This window comes from Carya illinoinensis, chromosome 1 (assembly GCF_018687715.1).
Source record: "Carya illinoinensis cultivar Pawnee chromosome 1, C.illinoinensisPawnee_v1, whole genome shotgun sequence".
In the NCBI taxonomy this organism is placed as follows: domain Eukaryota; kingdom Viridiplantae; phylum Streptophyta; class Magnoliopsida; order Fagales; family Juglandaceae; genus Carya; species Carya illinoinensis.
Window position 1 is genome coordinate 56,782,242 of NC_056752.1, and position 21,587 is coordinate 56,803,828.

Below are 21,587 nucleotides of genomic sequence, written 5' to 3' on the forward strand. Positions count from 1 at the left end.
ACTCTCATCTTTATTCCAAGATCAAACTTCTATGAGTATCTATTCTTGCAAATTTAAGTGTTTGTGGGATGAATTGACGAATTATAATTAGATGCCAAATTGTACATGTGGGGCATATAAAAATTGTAATTGTGGAGCAACAAGTTTATTTTTAAGTATCAAAAGCGTCAACATATTATAAGTTCTTTGCTGGATTTGTTTTGTTCAATCCAACTCGAACTACTCTTTATTTACAAGAAAGAATGAAGACTCATTTGTGGCCCTATTGGTGTATGTAGATGACATACTTCTAGCAAGTACTGATATGTCAGTTGTTTAGCACATTACATTTTCTTTAAGTACATATTTTAAATTAAAGGACTTAGGTCCTGTTAAATATTTCTTAGGCATGGTTGCTCGATTCAAAAATGGCATTTCTTTATGTCAAAGAAAATATGCATTGGAGTTGATTTCAAATACTGGTTTGCTAGGCTGTAAACTAGCTAATTTTCCTGTGGATTCTCATTGTAAATTGTCTAAAAATGATGGTGAGTTACTTGATGATGGAACAAGTTCATCTTCTTGGAAATCTAAGAAGTAAACAACAGTCTCAAGATCGTCTGCAGAAGCTGAGTATCGATCTATGGCTTATGCTGTTTGTGAATTAATATAGCTAGTCCTTACTATCTGATCTTCATCAGCATCATTCTCATCCCTTGTTACTATTTTGTGACAACCAAACTGGTTTACATGTTGTACTTAATCCTGTTTTTCACGAGAAGACAAAGCATATTGAATTAAATTGTCACCTAATAAGGGAAAAAGTACAAACAGGAGTGCTTAGAACATTGCATGTATCTTCTTCCAAAAGATTGCTGACTTACTTACCAAGGCTCTTGCTTCTTCTGTTTTTCATACACTGCTGTCCAAGATGAATGTTCATGACAACTAGCATTAATCTTGAGGGGGACTATCATAGATAATGTCAAATGTATACAAAATGACTGTTTAGTCCTTACGATAAACAGATAGTGTAAATAGATAGTTTGAAGTTTACAGTTAGGTGACTTTACTAAGTAGTTTACTTTACTCTTTGTATAAAGACTAAACTGTCTCTATCTAAGCTCTTAAGTCGAGTATACAAAAGTTTCATTTCTTCTCTTCAGTCAAGATTAACTAAAGTTGTTTCAAGTAATTGAGAGGAGAGAAGGGAGAGGATGGGTTTTCATAAATGAAATCTCGAGTTCACATCAAAATTAGCGTTTCTTTTAATTGTTTCAATAGGAGTACTGTATAAATATATAGCCTAGAGGGATGAAATACAAAGGTTTTAAAACAGTGGGAAATATGAAAATAATATTGATTAATTGCTTAGATCTCAGAGTTAACCAGATAAAGGTTGTTATTGGAACAATCTATAGATAGGGATTGCTTCGAAACCATATATATTGCCACAGGATCCCAAATCTAAGCCCTATAAGTTACCCGACAAAGTTGATACGAGATCAAGGAGAGGTTTTGCGGGATATGCAATATAAATATTCAAATACCCTAACCTTTTAAATTTGGTATGTCTTATGCTAGCAAGTAGCAACATATTTCAAGAAACATTTTCATTCCAGTGCATTGAAATGGACAAAATGGCAAACGTAAAAGAGAGAGAACAATACTTTTTTAAGAAAAAATAAAAAGTTAATAATGGTATTTTGAAGTTGTATGAAAAAGTTAAATAGCGTTGTGTAGATCCTAGATTTTACGAGAACTTGTGAAGAAAATATCATATTAAATGAAACAGAAATACATAAAAGGTATGTTCAAAATTAGTTAAATCATCTTTAATCAAACAATCTCTCTCATTGCAGTGGTAACTCCCAGTCCCGTAGTTCAACCGAAAAATACGTGGTGGCAGATCAACATTGAAGTCAGAATTCTGTTACAGGAACGAAAATAACAACGAATTAAAATCAAACTTGAGAACAAGAATAAACACCACTTAAAACAAAATCCAAATTTCATTCACATTCTAATCAAGAACTAGTACAATTATGGCTCAAAAGAGAGCCAAGGTACGCTATGATTTTCACTAGTTACAACTCAAGGGGGCAAACCTACAGCCACTTATCTACATTTGTAGGAACAAATACAGGATCTACGGAGGAATTAAAAAAGAGCGCATGCGAAGGAGCGCACTCTGTCAATCAGTTTCTTCCCTACAATTTGAACATGAAGTGGTTCCCTCGTCATCTGAAAAAGATCCACCCAAGCAACTAGATCCCGCCTGTTTTATATCCATATTCTCATAGCTGCCACCACCCGATCTCCCAGACAGTGAAGCCAGACTAATAGCAGCGATGCCACTTGCAATGACACCGACATCTGTGGTTCCACTATATAGACCTCGGCTACCAGCAAGTAGCATGCCTTGATTCTGATCTGCTTTTGTTAGAACAGCAGGCAATACCTCCATCAACGGTGGGTTTGTCTGGGATGATCCACTAATAAGCAGACGCAGAGTCTCTCTCGCACCCTTTTCTACCATGGTGTCAGTTTCAGGAATCAATGGGTTCACAAGTTTTGGGTGCAATGGAGGAATGACATTTGAAATAGCAGGGCCGGCACTAACTAGGTAGCCTTGACCAGAAGAGCAAACATCAATAACTGGAATGTGAACAATTGGATCACACATTAAAGGTGTGAAAGTTCGTATCTGCTGAGAAGTTTGAATTGGCAACCGGACCAATTGGTCTGACCGCAAGGCTGGGAAGTTCACTGTGGAAGCTTCGTCTAGACCCAGAGGTGGTGTGGAAGTCAACAAACTGGATGGCATCGTATTGGGTAATAAAGAAGAAAGCGAGGGAAATGGCAGTGATTCATTTGATGATACGGGGATTTGTTGAGGTGCGGCTGAGAATTGCACAGTTGGCATACCAGGAGGGCACCAACAATAGTAAGGGGAGAAGATAGGCGAGCCTACACAAGATATTTGAGTCGTGGGGCTAAGAGCTGGTACGGCAGCTAATTTCCCCAGTGACTCTAGAAAACTCAATGGGGAGTACGACATATTCCTGGTGACTTCTGGGAGGTTGTCACTCGCACAATTATTTGATGAGGATGCTTCAAATGCAGTTGATGAAGTAATGGTCAGATTGTCAACTGCAGAAACATGACCGTCCGCTCGCCGTCGCAACTTTTCCCTAGCAGCACTCCTTAGAGAAGACAAGTTTCTTGGCAGGCCCTCTTTAAAGGAACTGGATCTTGGACTCAGGCTACCCTGATGAAAAGAATTTGCTTTTGCTGCTTGACTTCCAGAGTGCCGAGATCGCAAAGATTTTGTCGACATTGATGAGGACAGTCCATTCTGAGATGTATCAAACAGTTCAGCGGTGGTACCCAAGGAAGTAATGGGTGATCCTGGAGAACTTGTTCGAGAACTACCCACTGTTGCCACCAGATAGGCACGAAGATGAGTTGCAAAGCAGCTGAGGCGTGACTCACAAATTCCCGTTAATTCGGCAATAGAAGGCTTCCTCTTGAGTAAATCCCTCATCTGCTAGAAGGGAAATGCAAAAATATAATTAGCATCCACTCTACCAGAGAAAGTAGCATGTAAAATAGTTCGAGCAAATTCTTTTTCTTCTCAAATCAATTTCAACTTGCAAGTAGTAAATTTGAGAGTCAAGGCCCACTCAAATTATCATGACAGTGGAGTGTGTGCACACATGCATTCTTGAAGTCGCACACACCTTTGCGAGCAATTCCATTCCCAAAAGCTTCGACTTCTCAGAGCACCAAAAGTAGAAAACCTGGCCTTCTGGGATCTTGATATGGAATGATCGGCCAGAATTATCTGCTGGGATCTCATCCACTTCTACAGAAGCGCACTGGGATTTACTGATGGTAAATAATCTCTCAGTCAGACCATCGTCTCCAGTGAATGAGAGGCGCAGATCCGATGTAGGCAAAACTGCAAGATTCAGATTTCCCCTGCAAAAATGGAGAGAAGAAGAATGACTTAGAAAAATTGAATACTGAAAGGACTACCAAAACTACATCCAACAAAGTAAATAAATAGACATTGGGCCAATAAAAATAGAAAATGTGAATAGAAGTACTGCCCCGTCAAAGATTTTCACCTATTCTTCAGTTTAAACATCAATTCTACCGCATTTTTCCACCTTTGGCGATTTGTACTAAAACTCTTCCCAGTTTATCAAAAATACTACTTTTCACCTAATTCATCTATTAATGCCTTTGAATTTCTTTTTTGATAGGTATATATACTGATGTTTTCATTATTTTAAAGGTATCTATTAATGTCGTTTCAGATATAATTTACAGGATTTCCTGCAAATTGTTTATTGCCAAATATAATCCCTAACTCACTAGCAAAGAAACGCTAAAGCACGTCATGTTCTAACCATTTTCTCCAAAGTCACCAAACAAACAAAACACATGTAAACAAATCCAGTACCTGCTTCTCCAGTGGAGAAAATAGTCCTGGACGAGATCAAATTAACCAAGAATGACTACTAAGTTTCACAAATTATCCAGCACAGAGAATTTTCTTCCTTTCTTTTCAGACTTTCGACCCCAAACTTACTAAAAATGACAAATATTTAGTTGTACTAGTTTAACTTTTGCCAAACCTCCTTCAATGTATATGGAGTTGAGCATAAGTTCAAAATATATCTCTTCATATATCACTTTTTTCTTTTGGGTTTATGCATTGACCGGCTTCAACAATGCATTACTTATGGAACCTTGTTAGTTTATTCAAACTTCTCGAGCAACACAGTACAGATGCTAAAGAAGTCATTGGCAAAATGAATTTAAAGAAGACATAAAAGTCATATATATATATATATATATATAATAATCACACGTATCCTCAAACCAGGTGACAAATTCATGAAAGAGACACAAAGCGAAACATTGTTTTCAATGAAGACAGAAGATAAATGTTAACATGTATAGTGCAGAAATTAGACTATCCAAGTCCAAAAATAAATCTTCAGAGAAAGGTACACAGACAGAGACAATAACTTAGAATCAAGAGCATATAAGACAAGGCATTTTACACTCAAATTACAAATGTCAACCCTAAAAATCCAAAAGGCAGCAGCAAGCTATATATAATACAGGAGCATGAAACTACCTTTACTTCCTCTTAATTCAGAGATCATAATAGAATACGCCCACTTTACCTACAAGTCAAAAGATATATTTATTTGGAATAATGAAGATTTTCACCATCAATAAGCTAAAATATAGATTCCTGATATTTCTATTTATCATCAACACGGATACGTTTTCCAGAAACACTGTATACACAAAATGTAACAGTAGAAGAAGAGTTCAAACACTATCAAAACTTAATCCCCATCCCCCAAACGAAAAATAAAAATAAAAAAATAAAAAATTCTTCTAAACAAGATGCCATGGAAGAATACAAGAGAAGGGTAAGGTGCTACCATCTATAAGATAATTAACATAAAAAAAAAAAAAAAACAGATATTCGCTAAATTGAAGTTAACAGAAACTAGATTCACAATTGAAGGGAAGGTAAGATCAATTCTATCATTGAACAGACTCCTTATCTAAGAAAACTCAAGCTACCTTTATTTCACTTCATTCTCTGGGAAGGATGAGAAAATGATACAAGAACTAACAGTTGACTGTTATTCTTATAACCAGTTAAACTGGGTATAATCATCAAACTAACCTCCATCGTGTCGCCCCATGTGAAAATGCAACCACAGCGATGCAGTGTCATATCAAGATGAAGCAGTCTATCAAACAAGAAAATAGAATCTAGCATATGCAGCCATTACATGATTGCAGTTAAAATACTTTCTAGACATTGTAACATGAAGCCCCAACATGTAACGAGTCAAAAATTAAATGACCTCCCTGTCCGCTTGAGTTAAGTGGTAACCCATCATGAACATGTGAAAAAAATAAAACTGGCAAAAATCACTATCAACTATATTCAGAAACAAGATCAACTAAAAGGACTGCTTGAAAGTATGGGGACCAAAAAAAATCTTTTCACAAGGTTAACAGTCAACAAGAAGATTACAAACAAAAGTTTGTTGTGCAAGTATCTGCTGAAATCCAAAGCACCATAAGTTCTTAAAACCAATATATATGTATTTATATACATTCATGAGCTTTAACATTTATAATCACAGACAAATTAAAAGATATATTAGCATGTGCTATATATACTGTAAAAATATATGCCATATTTTTACACCGGCTGCCAGCATGGAATATTCGTAATCAATTACATGAAATAGCTACAAAACGGCCCAAAACATTGTCCATATATGCGTTGTCACTGGAAGGGGGTAAAAGAAACATCAATGGCATTCATTGTATTTGTAAAACTAATGACACGGATGCAGAACACCAAAATGTAGAGAGGTGCAACAGTGATTGACCGTTAAGAATTTATTCCTTAAACACAACAATCTATTGATTATGCATGTCAAAATGAACTTCTAGAGCTTGACATCAAAATGATTGCCCCTCCTGAGAGAGAATCACCAGTTTGAGAAATCACAAGAATAAATGATGATTGACCTCTACTGCAGCAAGAGATGAATCATATAGTTATTTCAGAGAGTTATTGTCAATATATTTTTTTGTAAGTAACTACAGAGATCGTTATTTTCGTAGAACGCTAATCAAATTAAACGTATACGTGGGGAGATTTAAGAATTATAATAAAGGAATGCCGTAACAGAGACGAAAAGAAGTAGAGCTTTCAACTACTTTTGAAACACGATGACTTGGAAAAGGTACAAAACGTCATATGCAATGTTATCAAACACGACATCGCACATCTCAAGAACATAAAACATGTAGACACGCCGACATCTATGTTACTGAAATTACCTTGTACCAGTTGGGCACAACTGATTTCCTTGCCTGCTGATCTTTCCCACACGAAGAGAAACTAGAGGTATACAGAAGCACCTCGCTAGCATACCAACCTCTGCTGGCTCGAAATTCTGTTAATTGAAACAAAATAGAATCCATCATTTAAGTATAGAGATGTATAAACAACAAATAAATATGGCACGAAAGAAAGCTTCTGCGGACAAAATACATATATGGAAATCATCAATCCAACACAATGCACAATTAATCATGTCCATGTTTTGACTCACGGCCAATTCGTGAAACCGTGCAACCATCACCAGCCACCACACCAATTCCTACATAGAATCGCCAAACAAACTTCCACCACAAGCGGTGAACTCTTTGATGAAAAAGTATCCAAATCTCAAGAGAATCAAATTATCTTCAAATAAGATACATACCTGACTTAAATGAGCCAGCAGGCGATCCTCGGCGACTCCATTCGAAGCGTTCGTCTTCAACAAAGGCTTCAACCTCTCATCGGCTCGACAAGCCCCCATCACTTGCATATCCAAAGCCTGTAGCCACTGCAGAACCCGGTCTTCGCGATCGTTCTGCTGAAGCAACAGATCTCCATCTCCTCCGTCCACAAGAACATCCGTCAACCGGTCCGTGAGCCCAATCTCGCCTGTCGACCCACCGCTCTCTCGCGAGCCACTCGAACTCGCAACGGATCCGACGTCACAGGAAGAGAGCGCATCCATCGACGACGAATCGTCAAAGTCCTCGACATCGTATCGGTTCGAGCGATCAAGATCCTCGATCTTATCGTTACGAGTTGAATCGTGGTTTGTGGAGTCCGACATATCCAATCTCAGAAACTTCCCCTCAACAAAGTCGAACAATCAGCAAGCAGATTCGAAACCCTAGCTTCGGAATATAGAAAACCGAACTAGAAAAGTGGAAACAGACTCAGAGCCTCAGGAAATCGATCGCAATAAGGAACGGGAGATAGAGAGGGAAGACCGACTTTTGAGAGAGAAACAAATATCTCCCACAGGAATTGTTTGTGCCAAAATGGTACGATAAGAGGCGCCCGGGTCCATTAAATAACAGGCCGGGAAGGAGGGAGGGAGGAGCTAGCGGACTTGAAATCGGTTTATGAAATGCGATTTTTTAGAGTCGGTTTCAAGTCCGAGCATGATTGCATGTGGATGTTCCACGTCATCTTCCTCTCAAGTGTGTCCCACTATGGTTTCTGTGGGCCCAAGCGACTGGACGTTTTGGGAACTGCCACGTCATAATTGTAGCCGACATTTGCGTGTAGGCAAGTAAGGAAGGAAGGAAGGAAGCGGCAGCGCCTAATAGGAGGAACATGTAGGTACTGCTGGTGGATAGCGTGCGCGTTGGAGAGGGATCGAGATTAACGAGGATTGAGGGAACAACAAAGTACGAGCTGGCTGTTTGGTTTAATTAATGAATGGGGGACTACAAGACCAATTATTATGGATCACTATTTTTTTTACTTTTTTACTTTTTTTGGCATCTATTTCTTTTGTTTTTTTTTTAACTTTTTGATTAGTTTGGAATTTCGACCCGTAGATTAATGATGTGTCAAAGATGCGGACCCAGTTCACAGACAGATACTTCTTTTGTAGGTCCCATGTACTGAAATGATTGTCTTCGCAGTTCTGCTGCCCATTCGGATGGCGAATCTTGCTGGCTAGAGTTGTCAGAATAATACTTTTAAATAACAATATTATTATCGAATTATATATTTATTTTCACTAGCAAATAGGAATTATAGATACGCAATATATTTTATAATAATTTACGTAACACATGTTATAAAATAAAAATATTTTTATAAAATAATGTTAATTTTATAAAATAGTTTATAAAAATATTTCTCCTTTTAAACGTTATTGTGTAAAATGTTATAAAATATAATGTATATTTATCACTTTTCCTTGCAAAAACATATAAAATTGAGACGTTTTTCGTATATTAAGTTCCGTAAAATGCTACTCTTTTGGCTGTGAGCTCTTGTTAGAGATTCTAGTTGAGATTTTTAGGTTAGATTTGAATATAAAAGTAATTTTAATTTATCTCAATTTATCTTATTATTATAATTTTTTAAATTTATATATATATATAATAAATAATTTAATTTTTTTAAAATTTTTAAATAATAATAATATTAAAAATAATATTATAATAATATTTTATTCAATTTTAAACTTTTATATAAATTTATCTCATATCATCTTACTATACAAACTTCATCTTATTTAATAAAAAAAATATTTTTTTAATGATAAGACATTTTTTATTTTTTTAAAATATTTAAAAATATTAAAAAAATACATGTGAACTAAAAGTAAAAAATATAAAAAATACACCAACGAAAACTCCCAACTTTTCCACCAGCTCTGAGCGGTAGGTGTAGAGCCACCTTGACTTTATATTAACAGGTCATATCCTATGTTGTCTTATCATTATACAATAACTTCTTTAAAGCTTCATTAAAATAAGTCATGAATGGGTGGAAAAAGATAAAAGCCTAACATAGGGGACGGGAGGGCCAGATGAGACTGGACTTTATGGAGCATATGCCGGGAATATGCCTCTGGATCACATTATCAAACATCCTCTTCATTTGTTACCGTGACGAATGGTTAGCCTTTTTTTTTTTCTTTTCTTTGAGAAAAAAAAAATAAAGATGGAAGCTTAATGTGCATCGACAAGGACCCGCTCCATATTCAATCCTTTACATGATTGAATCTCACAAGTGAGAGAGGATCAAACGACGTACCGAGGCACGCATAAGTTATCGAAATAATAGGTTTCCTATCAAATGACCAGATTCAAAAGAAATTCGCCTGATACAATGATTTTTGCACACTCTTTGTACAGAAAGCATAGCTAGGAAATCAGTGGTGAGTACAAGCAGAGAAATACCCGCTTCCGTGTAGACAAGCATTCTTTGTACAGAAAGCATAGCTAGGAAATCAGTGGTGAGTAAAAGTAGAGAAATACCCGCTTCCCTGTACACAAGCCCAGTCTCGAAGTCTATCCTTCTCCAGAACATTGGCCTAAGAAGTAAGAATCGGCGGCATCGTCAAAACATACAGTAAAAAATCGGAACAAAGCAAAACTTGGATCTGGTAAAAGACAGTATCAACCCAACACACGGTACGCAACACCATCACATATTTCTAAGTTTTAGGAAGCAAGAAAAAAGCCAAATGGAAAGAACGCGTACGATTTTACTAACAAAAAATCTACCTAGCTATTGTGCATGATCCTTATACAGATCCATTCTCAGCATTGGATTGGACGTAAAATTTTCAACTAGAAAGAAACAACTGTATAATGAAAACGATCTGACTCATGCACCACAAACGGCCATTTTAATTCCATTTGTTTGGTTGTCTCTCAATGCCAAAAACCATGATATCACTGACAAACATCTGGATTCACGTCAAAAGATGACTAGAGTTCTGAACCAATGCCCGATCAGACAAGGTCATTCACTTAATCTTCTTTGGTTCTTTTGCATATTCATTAATTAATGCTTCAACATCTTTCCAGAATAGACCCTCCACCAAAACTCCATCCTTTGTGAACCTATAACATCACAAGAGACCAGAAATGTAACAGTGCGTATATTGATGTGCAGTTCAATGAGTATGTACAGCTAGCATACATATGCGTGTGTATGTGTGTGTCTATATATATATATATATATATAGAGAGAGAGAGAGAGAGCGAGAGAGAGAGAGAGAGAGAGAGAGAGAGAGACCATTCAGTAACACTTCTGGTTAACTGTACTGGTTGATTTGCAGAAATAGATTTAGGATCTGCACTCGCTATGCCAAGTGTGTACGTATCAGAAAATCTCGGCAACTTGGAAGACACCACCAAGCCTGTGCCGGTAAAGGATCCCTGTCCAGAGAAATAGCAACTAAATTAGATAGGAGAACAACTAAATTTCATTGTATCAGTTTGTATGACGTAAGCACGGCATATTTGGCCGACAAAGGTAGATAATTCAACTGCTGGAGTCTTACAAGATATTATTTTTTTACAAGTAAATAAACAAATGGAGTCTTATATAATATAAAATAAGCTGGAAGATCCTTTTTCCTGTCAAACCACCCCCGATTTATGCGCACAGAAAATATTTGGAGAGGTTGCATTGTGTTTGCTTCTCTTCGAATCAAGCAAGAACAAGTTCTTAGCCTTCAGAAATAGAGAATGCATGCTAAGATTTCTGAGCTTACGTGTGCATTTAAGAGACCATGATGGCTAGACCTCAAAGGGGGTGTTAAGTTCATTATGGAAAGATTGAGAAAAAAACAATAAACACGGCCTAACAAAGAAAAGTAGTTTCCTATCTCTCCACACACACATCTTATCTTTCTGATAAGTTGAATTCAATTAAATTAGGAAAAGAAAATGATATGCTCTGCACACAGAAGGTATCCAAAGACCTGGCCTTAAAGACAGCTTAGATTTAAAAAGATCCAAAACCTCCAACAAGGAACTCTTTTTCATGGATAAGTGCAATGATCACAAAATCAACATCTATGCAAGAAATCACATTACAAGATAACATTTAAAGCTTTAGCAAGACTAGTCCAATACTTCAAAGATTTTTGTATTATATATTTCCTTCAACAGCACCAAGCTGCCCTGCTACTCTTCCTTCCATCTTCCACCCCTAGCCACATAAAGACCCCCCTCATGAATGCAGGGATAAACAATCCAACCAGGTGTCAGATTATTAACGTACGATCAAGGCCCCAGTTAGCACACAATAAAGAAAGATAAGATGCTACCACTCCCCATTACACTTACTCATAGGACACGCTGCCAATGACTAAAGCTGGTATTAGAAAAAATAAAAATAATAAATAATAAAGATACGCATCTGAAGGGACGGGAGTTTGCAGAGAAACTCCGCAATCTAACCCAACATATCAATCTTTTAAAAATATGATGCAATGACTAAGCTCAGAATTGTATATCTTGAGAGTTGTCTCCAGGTCATTGTATATTCCCCCCAAAGCAAATTATGCTATTGTCACTCTAAAGAAAAGCATGGCTACTTCTAAAACCCAACCATGGAATGCAAAGGCTCACATGAACAAACTCGAGCAATCTTCAATAATGGCCTTCATTCATAATTTTTTTTAATAGTTGTAAAAAAATTCATATCTAATCCAGGGCCTTTTTTCATCAGCAAGACGCCATGAATACATGTAGCCATACAATATGCGACTGATGGTTTAAAATAAAATAGTTTGAAGCATGCAGTATTTCATCCATGCATCCAGAAAACCAAACCCTGATGATTCGCCACCAATACCTCCAGTCAACTATCTTATGCAACCAGTGTCGGTACTATTAAAATCAATTATGGAAGGATTTAGAATCAAATCAAGAACTTATGACTTACATGAGGTTTGCTTTAGAGCAATTGCCACTAGAACATAAACTATGATACAAGAAAGAATGCATTATATTCGTGGAACATTATGGTTTTTAACCAATCTTACATACATAAAACCTGGTCCGAAAAATTTTGCAGAAAATTACCCAAGGGGCTGACTTGACAACTCAATTTCCCTTAACTCCATCAATAATCTTCAAATATCAAACATCCAGCTATCTCTTTCCCAACCATAAAGCACACTCTCTAGCGCAAGCTTTGTAAATCAGAGAGGCAGATCTCCCAAAACTTTGTTATCATAGCTCACACTCCCTTCCTTCCTCCCTCCACGAAACTTGGGATAGGGATTAACTTCAGTGATGACGAAAGTAGCCATACAGGTATCGAAAAAATGTATGGATATTTATGTTGTAATATAAATCACTTGATCCTCTTTTCTTTCAATAAGCAGATTGTATTTCCAAAGACAAACACATCGTCTAGAATTATTGCTAAGTTTCCATATGGAAAGAGATATTACCACAGGGGGATAGGTAAACAGAATTTCATTCTTCTCATTTGTGTAGATGATCAGCTGCAATAACCCATTGAAGACTATATACTTGCCGGAGTCAAAGATCAAACAAAGTTGAACAGGAAAGCCAACGCATTATCAACACGAGCTAAATATTTTAAAAACTCGAACCGGAAATATTTAGATTCCCTTTCCCTATCCCGCATTTTGCCAGAAACGAGACGGATTTTCTCATCAATGAAACAGAAATTACCGGTAACAGAAAGAGAAGTCACACGAAAACAAAAAACAAAAACCAGGTAAGAACAAAGGATATAATACGATGCAGCCGATGAGAAAATTCCTGTTCTCAGGAAACTTTTTCCTGTAAAACTGAGCCGCCAGAGCAATGATGATTATAATCGTGCCCATCAACAATCGTATATTGCTCATCCTCACGTCTTCCACATATCCACGACTTGTTACAATCTATGGAAACAATTAAAGAAGTACACAACTAATTTTATTATAAATAAAAAAGAAGAACATGATCATGGATCTGTCCAAAAAAATAGGTAAGTTAGGGTTTTCTGTTCTTTGGATTTACCTCGGAGACGGACTCGTCGAGAATGTGCTTGATAGAGTAGTGGTCTGAGAGATTGGCCTTCTTGGAGTTTTTGGTGGCGATGTCGGGTTTATTGTCTTGCATTTTTAATTTTGTGTTTGGGAGGTCCGGGTGGGATTTTGCTTGAGAAATGGCCGAGAATGAGGGGGGCAGTTCGGGAAGAGCATCGTAGTGGAGGTGTTAAAACTTGCCTTAGAGTACTGGAAATAGATTTTTTATCTTATCTTTTAAAATACATCATTAAATCTCATTTTTTTATTTTATATACTGATTTGTACAATACATCATATATCAACTTATCTATTTTTTCTTCATATCATTTTAATATTATATCTTTTAATATTTAATAAGAGAAAAAGTACAATAAAAGAAATTAATTTTAAAGAAAAAGTATAATAAAATATAGAAAACAATTAAAATATGTTTACATCTGTGCACAGTTGGTTCCACATCTAGAGGCAACACTGTACACAAATGTAAATAGAAAAAAAATAAAACATCCGTTAGATGCATATTTTAGACTATTTTTCTTTAAATTTTACATAACAATAGGTTTTACAAAATCCATTGTGAGTGCTCTTACTCTTGTGTTAGCGAACTCGATAAGTCTCTAAATACTATGATTTTTTAGTCTTGTTTTGCCTTGTAATGATCGAATATTCCTCGTCATCTTGTTTGGTCTTGAATAATTTATAACAATGAAAAGTTGCTTGGTCTTGAATAATTTATGACAATAAAAAGTTTCTAAGTTAATTAAAGTATGGTGTTTAATGAATCTGATGATAATAATGAGTTTTGATGATTTAAGTGATGAATTTGCTTGTTTAATGCAATATTGGACGGTTTGATGATGTTCCTTGGCATTGGCACCACTTAGATGATGATTAGTGTTGGTATGTTAAAGTGAGATTAGGGTTTGAATGGTGAATGGATAGAGCTGTGAATTTTAGAAGAGTTGTTTTGGGTAGTCTAGAGTTTTGGTTAGGTCAAAGATGGAAAGAATCTTAAAGTTTGTGATGTGTAGGATGAGATCCAAAAGTGTAAGAAGTATTTTAGGGTTCAAGAGAATTCGGCCAAGATATGAAGAGATAGGGGTTTTAGGGTTTAAGTGGATTTTCGAAGAACTCCTAAGATTTAAGAGTTAGTAGAGGCTATGGTTAGGGTTTCTTAAAATATAGGAAATTCTTAAGAGAATTAGGTTTACGACTAGGCTTGTTGGAGGAAATAGATCTAAGATTTTATGGCTTTTTAAAATAAATCTATGATGGGATTTGGATTTATGGAGGCTTATGAAGTGTTTGGTAGGTGAGAAAGTGTATGGAAAGTACGGGATAATGGATAATTTGGCTAGATTTCTTAGGAATAGTAGATCTATGATGTTATATGAATGAAGAATTTAGGAATTATGGAATTGGAATGGGCTAGGCGTGATTTGTGTTTAAAATATGAGATGATGCAATAAAATTTAAGATCAATGGAAAATTAGATGAAAAAGTTGGAAAAAAATATATGAACAAAGAATAAATGACTCGACAAATGAAAGATGAAGACTCTCTTTTTAATAAATATGGATATTTTGAGAAATCAAATAATAGTAAGAATAAAGCATATGATATGTTTGATATGCGAGAAAATATAGATAAACAAACTACGAAATAAATAAGAACAAAGATAGGTAAATGAATGAAAAAATGAAGACACTCATAAGATTGATAAATAATTCACTACCGATTCACGACTTACACGGTGTTGAAATAAGATAAATAAATTACCACCTATTCACGAATTATAAGGTGATGATCATCTCATTGAGATTCATGAATTGCACCAAAGTAGCCCAAGTGTCAAGCACCGAAAATAGTCTCAAGAACAATGTAGTCGTCCTATAAGGAAATATGCTAAAAAATCAAAGGTATAAAATGAAATGCTAATGGTCCTATTTATAGACTAACCTAGTTGGAATCCTAATAGGTTCCCTAAACAATAAAATAACTAAAATAAATAAATAAATAATAGTAGCATGGGGCCCACGACAATGGCCCTTGGTGGCCTGAACTAGCCCATGGCATGGGCCATAGGCAGGCTGTGCGTGTGGCTGGCACGACCCAAGCATGGGCATGAGCGTTGGGCTGCCTACTAGAGCTGCCTGACATGGCTGGCATTGCCCAAACAGGTAGCCTAAGCGTTGGCTTGCTGTGGCGTGCCTGCTGGTGTGTCGTGGCCCAGGGCGCTGGTGCTGATGGGCACAAGTAGGTGCCATGCGTAGGAATGGCATGGCCTGGGCAGGGGCCTAGGAGCTGCAGCTGTAGGGCGCAAAAATGAGCCATGGGCAAGGTTGGCATGCCTGTTGAGGCAAGCATCTAACCTTGCTAGGCCGCTGTTGTGCACGCTGGTCATATCATTGCACAGCCCTAGCGTTGTCATGGCCATGCCGTGTGCTGTTGATGTGCACTAAGACCTGTCACTAGCCTTGCTGGTGGTCTAGGTGTACTGCTAGGCATTCTATTGTTGTGTGCATGGCCTAGGCACTGGGCGCTGGTGCTGTGTAGATGGACCAAATAGGTGGCCTGGGAGCTGAGCGCTGATGCTGTGCTTATGGCCCAAGCAGGTGGCATGGGCATTGGTACATCAAGGTATAAGCTGGAGTCGTGCACTAGATGTCATACCTGATAGGGCAACAACTATATTAATAGGAACATATCCTTTTTGGAACAAACCGAGAATTTTAGTCCATTTAACACCCACCAATCCCAACATACCATGTTAGTGCATTACAAGCTAAAGAAATGAGATCAGTCACATGGGATTAATACTAAGAAATCAAAGTATGAAGCCTACAAATAGGGCTGAGCAGAAATCCGAAAATCCGACTCCGACTCCGACTCCGCTCCGGCTCCGCTCCGACTCCGCTCCGACTCCGACTTGTCGGAGTCGGAGTCGGAGTTTTTTTCCCATGAAAAGTCGGAGTCGGAGTCGGAGTCGGAGTCTAGGCGGATCCGACTCCGACTCCGCTCCGATCCGACTCCGATCCTCCGACTCCGACTCCGACTTCTTATTCCGACTCCGACTCCGACTCCGCATCCGACTCCGCTCCGCTAGTGTACATATTTTATAAAAAATATATGTGTTTTTCTATATAGTAATCATATAAATATAAATATAGTAACATCATTAGTTAAATCCAATAATATACTAGCAATTAGCACTAGTTATTAGTTATAAACTTATAGTAAATAAGTTAATAAATATTACTAATTTACTATATACTAATAGACTAATAGTATTAGACTATTAGTATATAGTAAATTACTAATATATATAATAGTATACTATTAGTTGTATATATTAAATTAATATCTTTAAGTTATTATCTATTAGTAATTTAGTACTAGTGTAGTGTTATCACATATTATTAGTTACTAGTTATTACATCTAGACTATCTAGTTATAAGTTATTAGACTATAGTAAATAAGTTAATAAATATTACTATATATTAATAGACTAATAGTATTAGTATTAGTGTATTACTAATATATAATATATATATATAATAGTATACTATTAGTTAATATATATTAAATTAATATCTTCTAAGTTATTATCTATTAGTATTAGTGTAACTAGTGTTATAGACATATTATTAGTTACTAGTTATTACATCTAGACTATCTAGTTATTAGACTATAGTAAATAAATTAATAAATATTAATATTAGTTATATGTATATTAAATTAGTATCTTTAAGTTATTATCTATTAGTACTAGTCTAACTAGTGTTATTAGATATTATTAGTTACTAGTTATTATATCTAGACTATGATGACTATCTAGTTATTAGACTATAGTATATAAATTACTAAATATTACTAATTTACTATATATTAATAGACTAATAGTATTAGTATTAGTATTAGTGTATTACTAATATATAATATATATAATAGTATATATTTTTACTAACTTAAATATATTTTTACTTACTTAAATATATTTTTACTAACTTGTTAAATATAGTTTTACTAACTTATTAATTTATTTTTACTAACTTATTAATATGTTTTTATTATTAATGGTTTTCACTTCCCCCCCCCCAACAACAAGCGGCGTCGTTTGGGGTTAAAATAATCCCAAACGGCGCCGTTTCTGTGCAACCCTAATGGGTTTGCACTTCCCCCCCACCCCCACAAACGGCGCCGTTTGGGGTTAAAATAACCCCAAACGGTGCCGTTTCTGTGCAACCCATTAGGGTTTTCACCCTCCCCCCTCGATTCCCTTCCCCTCGCCTTCACCGAAGCCTTCTTCCCTTCTTCCCTCCCCTCCCCCTGCGCCGAATCGATTCTCTCTCTCACTCTTCAGAAATCGATTCTCCCCTCCCCTTCCCTTCTTCCCTTCTTCCCTCCCCCATACCCAGTTCCCAACTTCCCAAATCGGCAAACCAAGTCATCGCACGGTGCCAAGTCTGACGCCAGTGCCATCGCAGACCTGGGTCATCAGTCATCGCACGGTGCCATCGCAGCCAACCAAGTCCGACGCCATCAACGCCGTCGCCCAACTCCGACTCCGTTCCGACTCCGCTCCGACAAGTCGGAGGCGGAGTCGAAGCGGAGTCTAACACCTTCGGAGGCGGAGTCGGAGGCCGGATTCGGCCTCCGATAAAATCGGAGTCGGAGTCGGATGACTCCAATACCGACTCCGATTCGTCGGTGCTCAGCCCTACCTACAAATTTCATCTGTTGTTTTTCCCTTCACCCATTTGGTATTAGAAATTTTCCTTGCTGCATACACTACCAAACACCTTTGAGCCGCTGCCAAACATCGTCGAGCCATGCCTTTTCTCAGGAAAAATCTTCTCAGACAAACACGAAGAAACTATTACATAGGAAATAAATTGAGAAGAATTCCTAATATGAAATTTTGAAAAAACAGCCTCCAAAAAACAAGCAAATGCCTGAGAGTGCTTGATATTGGCGATAAAAGAAGATGAAGAAGTAGTAGCAGAAGCCAACAACTCATCGCGGAAGTCTGCATTATACGATGCCAATTAGAGTGGTGGATGACGGTGATGGTGGTGTAGTGGGCCGCCCTATAGCGAGAGCATTGTAACGATGTTTGGATCAAAAAAAATATGAACTGAAATGCGACGTGGAACTGCCAATGCAATGAAGACTTTATCACAAAGAAAAATGAGGGATTTTTCTCCTTGATAAAATTCTCTCATCTCTGCGCCCTTCAATCCACACCCAAATGTCATCGAGCCGTGCCCAAACGCCGACGAGCACCTGTCGAGTCCCTGTCCAGACGGTGCCGAGTCCCTTCCCTCTTGCCATTGAGTCCTACTGAACGCCTCCATTGTTGCTCGTCGAGTCCCTTCCTTATTGAAATATTAGATTTATTTTATCTCCCTTGTTGATTTGTATAAACTTAAACATTGAGGAGACATGGGGTAGTCGAGAGAGGGTCACATGATCAGGGCATTGAGGAGAGATAGGGTAGGTGCTTTATGAGGTGGTTAGAACTTAGGAGCTTTACGATCGATGGGAGAAGGGGTGAGATGAGAGGATCGAGTCCAAGAGAGAAGACTGATGAGTGTGTAGGAATTTTCTTTTGCATGTGTGTGTCGTGTTCCCACAGTTAGTCCCATGGGTGGCCTACGTGTAGATATCATTGGAGGGTGTTATTTAGCATGTAACACTCTTTTCGGTTAGAAGGTTTTCTCCGTTAAAAGTTGTTGTGGATTAATGTCGTGATATATACATAGAATAAATCATGAACCCAAATTTCTTTCGTGGCTTAAGCACTTTCCTGTAGATTATATTGATTCATATTGGAACCGTTTCTGATTCAAGTAAAGTCACAAATAAAAAAAAAGAAAAAAAAGAATTAAAAACTTTACAAAAGTTATTCTACACGTGACGTCAATTTTATTACTAAGTTAATATTGGTTGTAGTTTTTTTGCTTGTCTTTTATAAATCGTTTGCGTAAGATATGTTTTTTGGGTTTGGGGTGGGGGTGGAACATGGGCCACGGTCCACGGTCCACGGACCGAAGGACAAACCAACCCATGAATGGCAAGAACGTCGACTATACCCAATGACTTCAGCCTCTAGTAATTAGTATCCCAAGCAAACAACAGTCCTCTGATTTTTTCTCCCCGTTACCAACTTTACCACGGACAGCCATGGCCTCCTCTCGCCCTCAGCCACCGAAACCTCTGGACCTGGAGCTCACCATCGTCTCCGCCAAGCACCTAAAGAACGTAAACTGGAAGATCGGCGACCTCAAGCCTTACGCAGTCTTCTGGGTAGATCCCGACCGCCGACTCGCCACCAAATCCGACGACGCCGGCTCCACCCGCCCCGTTTGGAACGAACGATTCACCCTTCCACTGGCCCTCCCTCTTCAAGAATCCGTCCTCACTCTTGAGATTTTTCACTCCAAACCTTCAGAGACCCCCAAGCCCTTGGTCGGCACACTTCGTGTCCCGCTCAAGGACCTCGCCGAAAACCCCAACGAATCGACCGGTATCAGAACGTTCCATCTCGTCCGTCCGTCCGGTCGTCCCCAGGGCAAGATCCGCGTAAAGCTCGCAGTCCGTGAACGCCCTTTGCCTCCAGATTACCATATTGCCCCTCCACCGAGCTATTTTTACTCCAGTGCCCCTGTCATTCCACCGCGCGACTACAGGGGTTACTCGCAATCTCCGTACAATTCACCACTGCCCGCCCCGTCTCCATCGCCCTCACCGTCGCCGCCGCCTCCGTATCCATATAGTTCATATCCTGATGCGTATTCTGGGTACTATCCAGGGTACTATTCCAGTGCGCCACCACCGCCGATGCCACCCAGGCCGTTCTTCGATCGGCCCGTGAACTACGGTGTGCCTGCCGGGCCCAGTGGGCCGTCGGCACCTGTGGATTACTCGCCGTACGATCAGAAGCCGAAGTCCTCGAAAATGGGTTTGGGGACTGGATTGGCTGTGGGCGCGGTCGCTGGAGCGTTGGGTGGGCTGGCATTGGACGAGGGATTGAAGTATGAAGAGGAGAAGATCGCTGATAGGGTCGAGAATGACTTGGCTGCGCGAGACGATTACAGCGATTACCGAGGCGACTATCGTTCCGATTATTGATATATTGGGAACGATATTGGTGAGCTTCTACTTGGGAAAATGCTAGTTAAGCGAATTTAGAATATATCTATATGTCTGTATATTTTGTGATTGAATCTGAGTCCAGTTTAAAGCTTTGGATGGTTGCTTTTATGGGTTGAAACTTATTTGGTGTTATGAGTTTTCTTCCAGTTAATAAATGGTCCGTCCGTCTCGTTCATGAGGCTTGGCATATAATTATAGGATTTTGTGAAATTGCTTGAATACTGTGAGTCAACCAGTATACGTATTAAGGTTTGTTTGAGGTGGGGCAATTTACAAAGCTAAAGTGCCTGATAAGTGATAAGCTGTAACACCTTAGGTTGGGCCTAACCCTTCACTCTTATATGAATTCCGGAAGTTGGCTTCGGCAGTGGGCTTTCCATACGAGTTTACAATCCAATGGTTCTTTTGGAAAATGAAAGAAGTCTGATATGGTGGACAAGTGTCCCGTCTTTGGATTTGGATTAATGAGGAACACGGAGAGTGGATTCAGTTGAGCATTTTTCCTGGTTAAATATTATCCTGGTTGTGGGTCTTGTTCGCTAATCCCTTCTCCCGGTTGGAAGACTGGAAGTGGGTACACATACTTCCACATTTATCTTTTTGTTAATGGAGGAATAATGGAATTTAAACTTGCATGGCCACGATGAATTCTACTTGGGTAGAGTATTTTTCCAATAACCTGATAACCGGAGTCCATTAGGATGGGAATACCTATATTCCCGGAGCCACAACAGTCCAATAGCAGCACAAGGCATTGCGTCAGTTACTGTTAAGATTCTTATTATTTTTTATTTTTTACTGGCACCGGGTGTCTGGGAACCACATCCCAACTAATTCCGGGGGTGCACAGCCTTCGGTAAGGAGTTTTCTGCAAGTGCACATCGGATAATTCAATAGAAAAATCCCTCAATCCAATGGCCCCTAGGAATTGTTTGCAGTTTGCACCCAAAATGATTTGAATCTTAGACCTGAAGGGAGCATACCACCAAGACCAAAGACTTTACCCCTTGAGC

General features: G+C 38.2%; 3 protein-coding genes across 6 annotated transcripts; 1 reads left to right on the forward strand and 2 right to left on the reverse strand.

Moving 5' to 3' along the window:
• Window positions 1–1,972: 1,972 nt before the first annotated feature.
• LOC122291822 lies at window positions 1,973–7,937 on the reverse strand. 3 transcript variants are annotated; one of them, XM_043099836.1, is made up of 5 exons: window positions 7,308–7,432; window positions 7,155–7,224; window positions 6,880–6,995; window positions 3,723–3,963; window positions 1,973–3,526 (listed from the first exon to the last, which is right to left on the reverse strand). In XM_043099836.1, exons 2-5 carry the CDS (start codon window positions 7,179–7,181, stop codon window positions 2,174–2,176), a joined length of 1,737 nt encoding a protein of 578 aa, XP_042955770.1. In that variant the 5' UTR covers window positions 7,182–7,224; window positions 7,308–7,432; the 3' UTR covers window positions 1,973–2,173. The 3 variants fall into 3 exon arrangements, with proteins under 3 accessions (XP_042955770.1, XP_042955754.1, XP_042955763.1); XM_043099820.1 differs by lacking the exon at window positions 7,155–7,224 and having other exon boundaries at window positions 7,308–7,937; XM_043099829.1 differs by lacking the exon at window positions 7,308–7,432 and having other exon boundaries at window positions 7,155–7,301.
• Window positions 7,938–9,740: 1,803 nt separating this feature from the next.
• On the reverse strand, window positions 9,741–13,596 carry LOC122291834 (probable signal peptidase complex subunit 2). 2 transcript variants are annotated; one of them, XR_006236778.1, is made up of 6 exons: window positions 13,405–13,596; window positions 13,135–13,286; window positions 12,825–12,906; window positions 10,652–10,794; window positions 10,135–10,476; window positions 9,741–9,941 (listed from the first exon to the last, which is right to left on the reverse strand). XR_006236778.1 is itself a non-coding variant. In XM_043099847.1 (5 exons), the coding sequence occupies exons 1-5, from the start codon at window positions 13,504–13,506 to the stop codon at window positions 10,380–10,382; spliced, it is 576 nt and encodes a 191-aa protein (XP_042955781.1). In that variant the 5' UTR covers window positions 13,507–13,596; the 3' UTR covers window positions 10,096–10,379. The 2 variants fall into 2 exon arrangements, 1 of the variants encoding a protein (XP_042955781.1); XM_043099847.1 differs by lacking the exon at window positions 9,741–9,941 and having other exon boundaries at window positions 10,096–10,476.
• A 5,926-nt stretch (window positions 13,597–19,522) lies between these two features.
• Window positions 19,523–20,766, forward strand: LOC122291851 (protein SRC2 homolog). Its single transcript, XM_043099873.1, has one exon. The coding sequence runs from the start codon at window positions 19,603–19,605 to the stop codon at window positions 20,548–20,550; it is 948 nt and encodes a 315-aa protein (XP_042955807.1). The 5' UTR covers window positions 19,523–19,602; the 3' UTR covers window positions 20,551–20,766.
• Window positions 20,767–21,587: the final 821 nt, after the last annotated feature.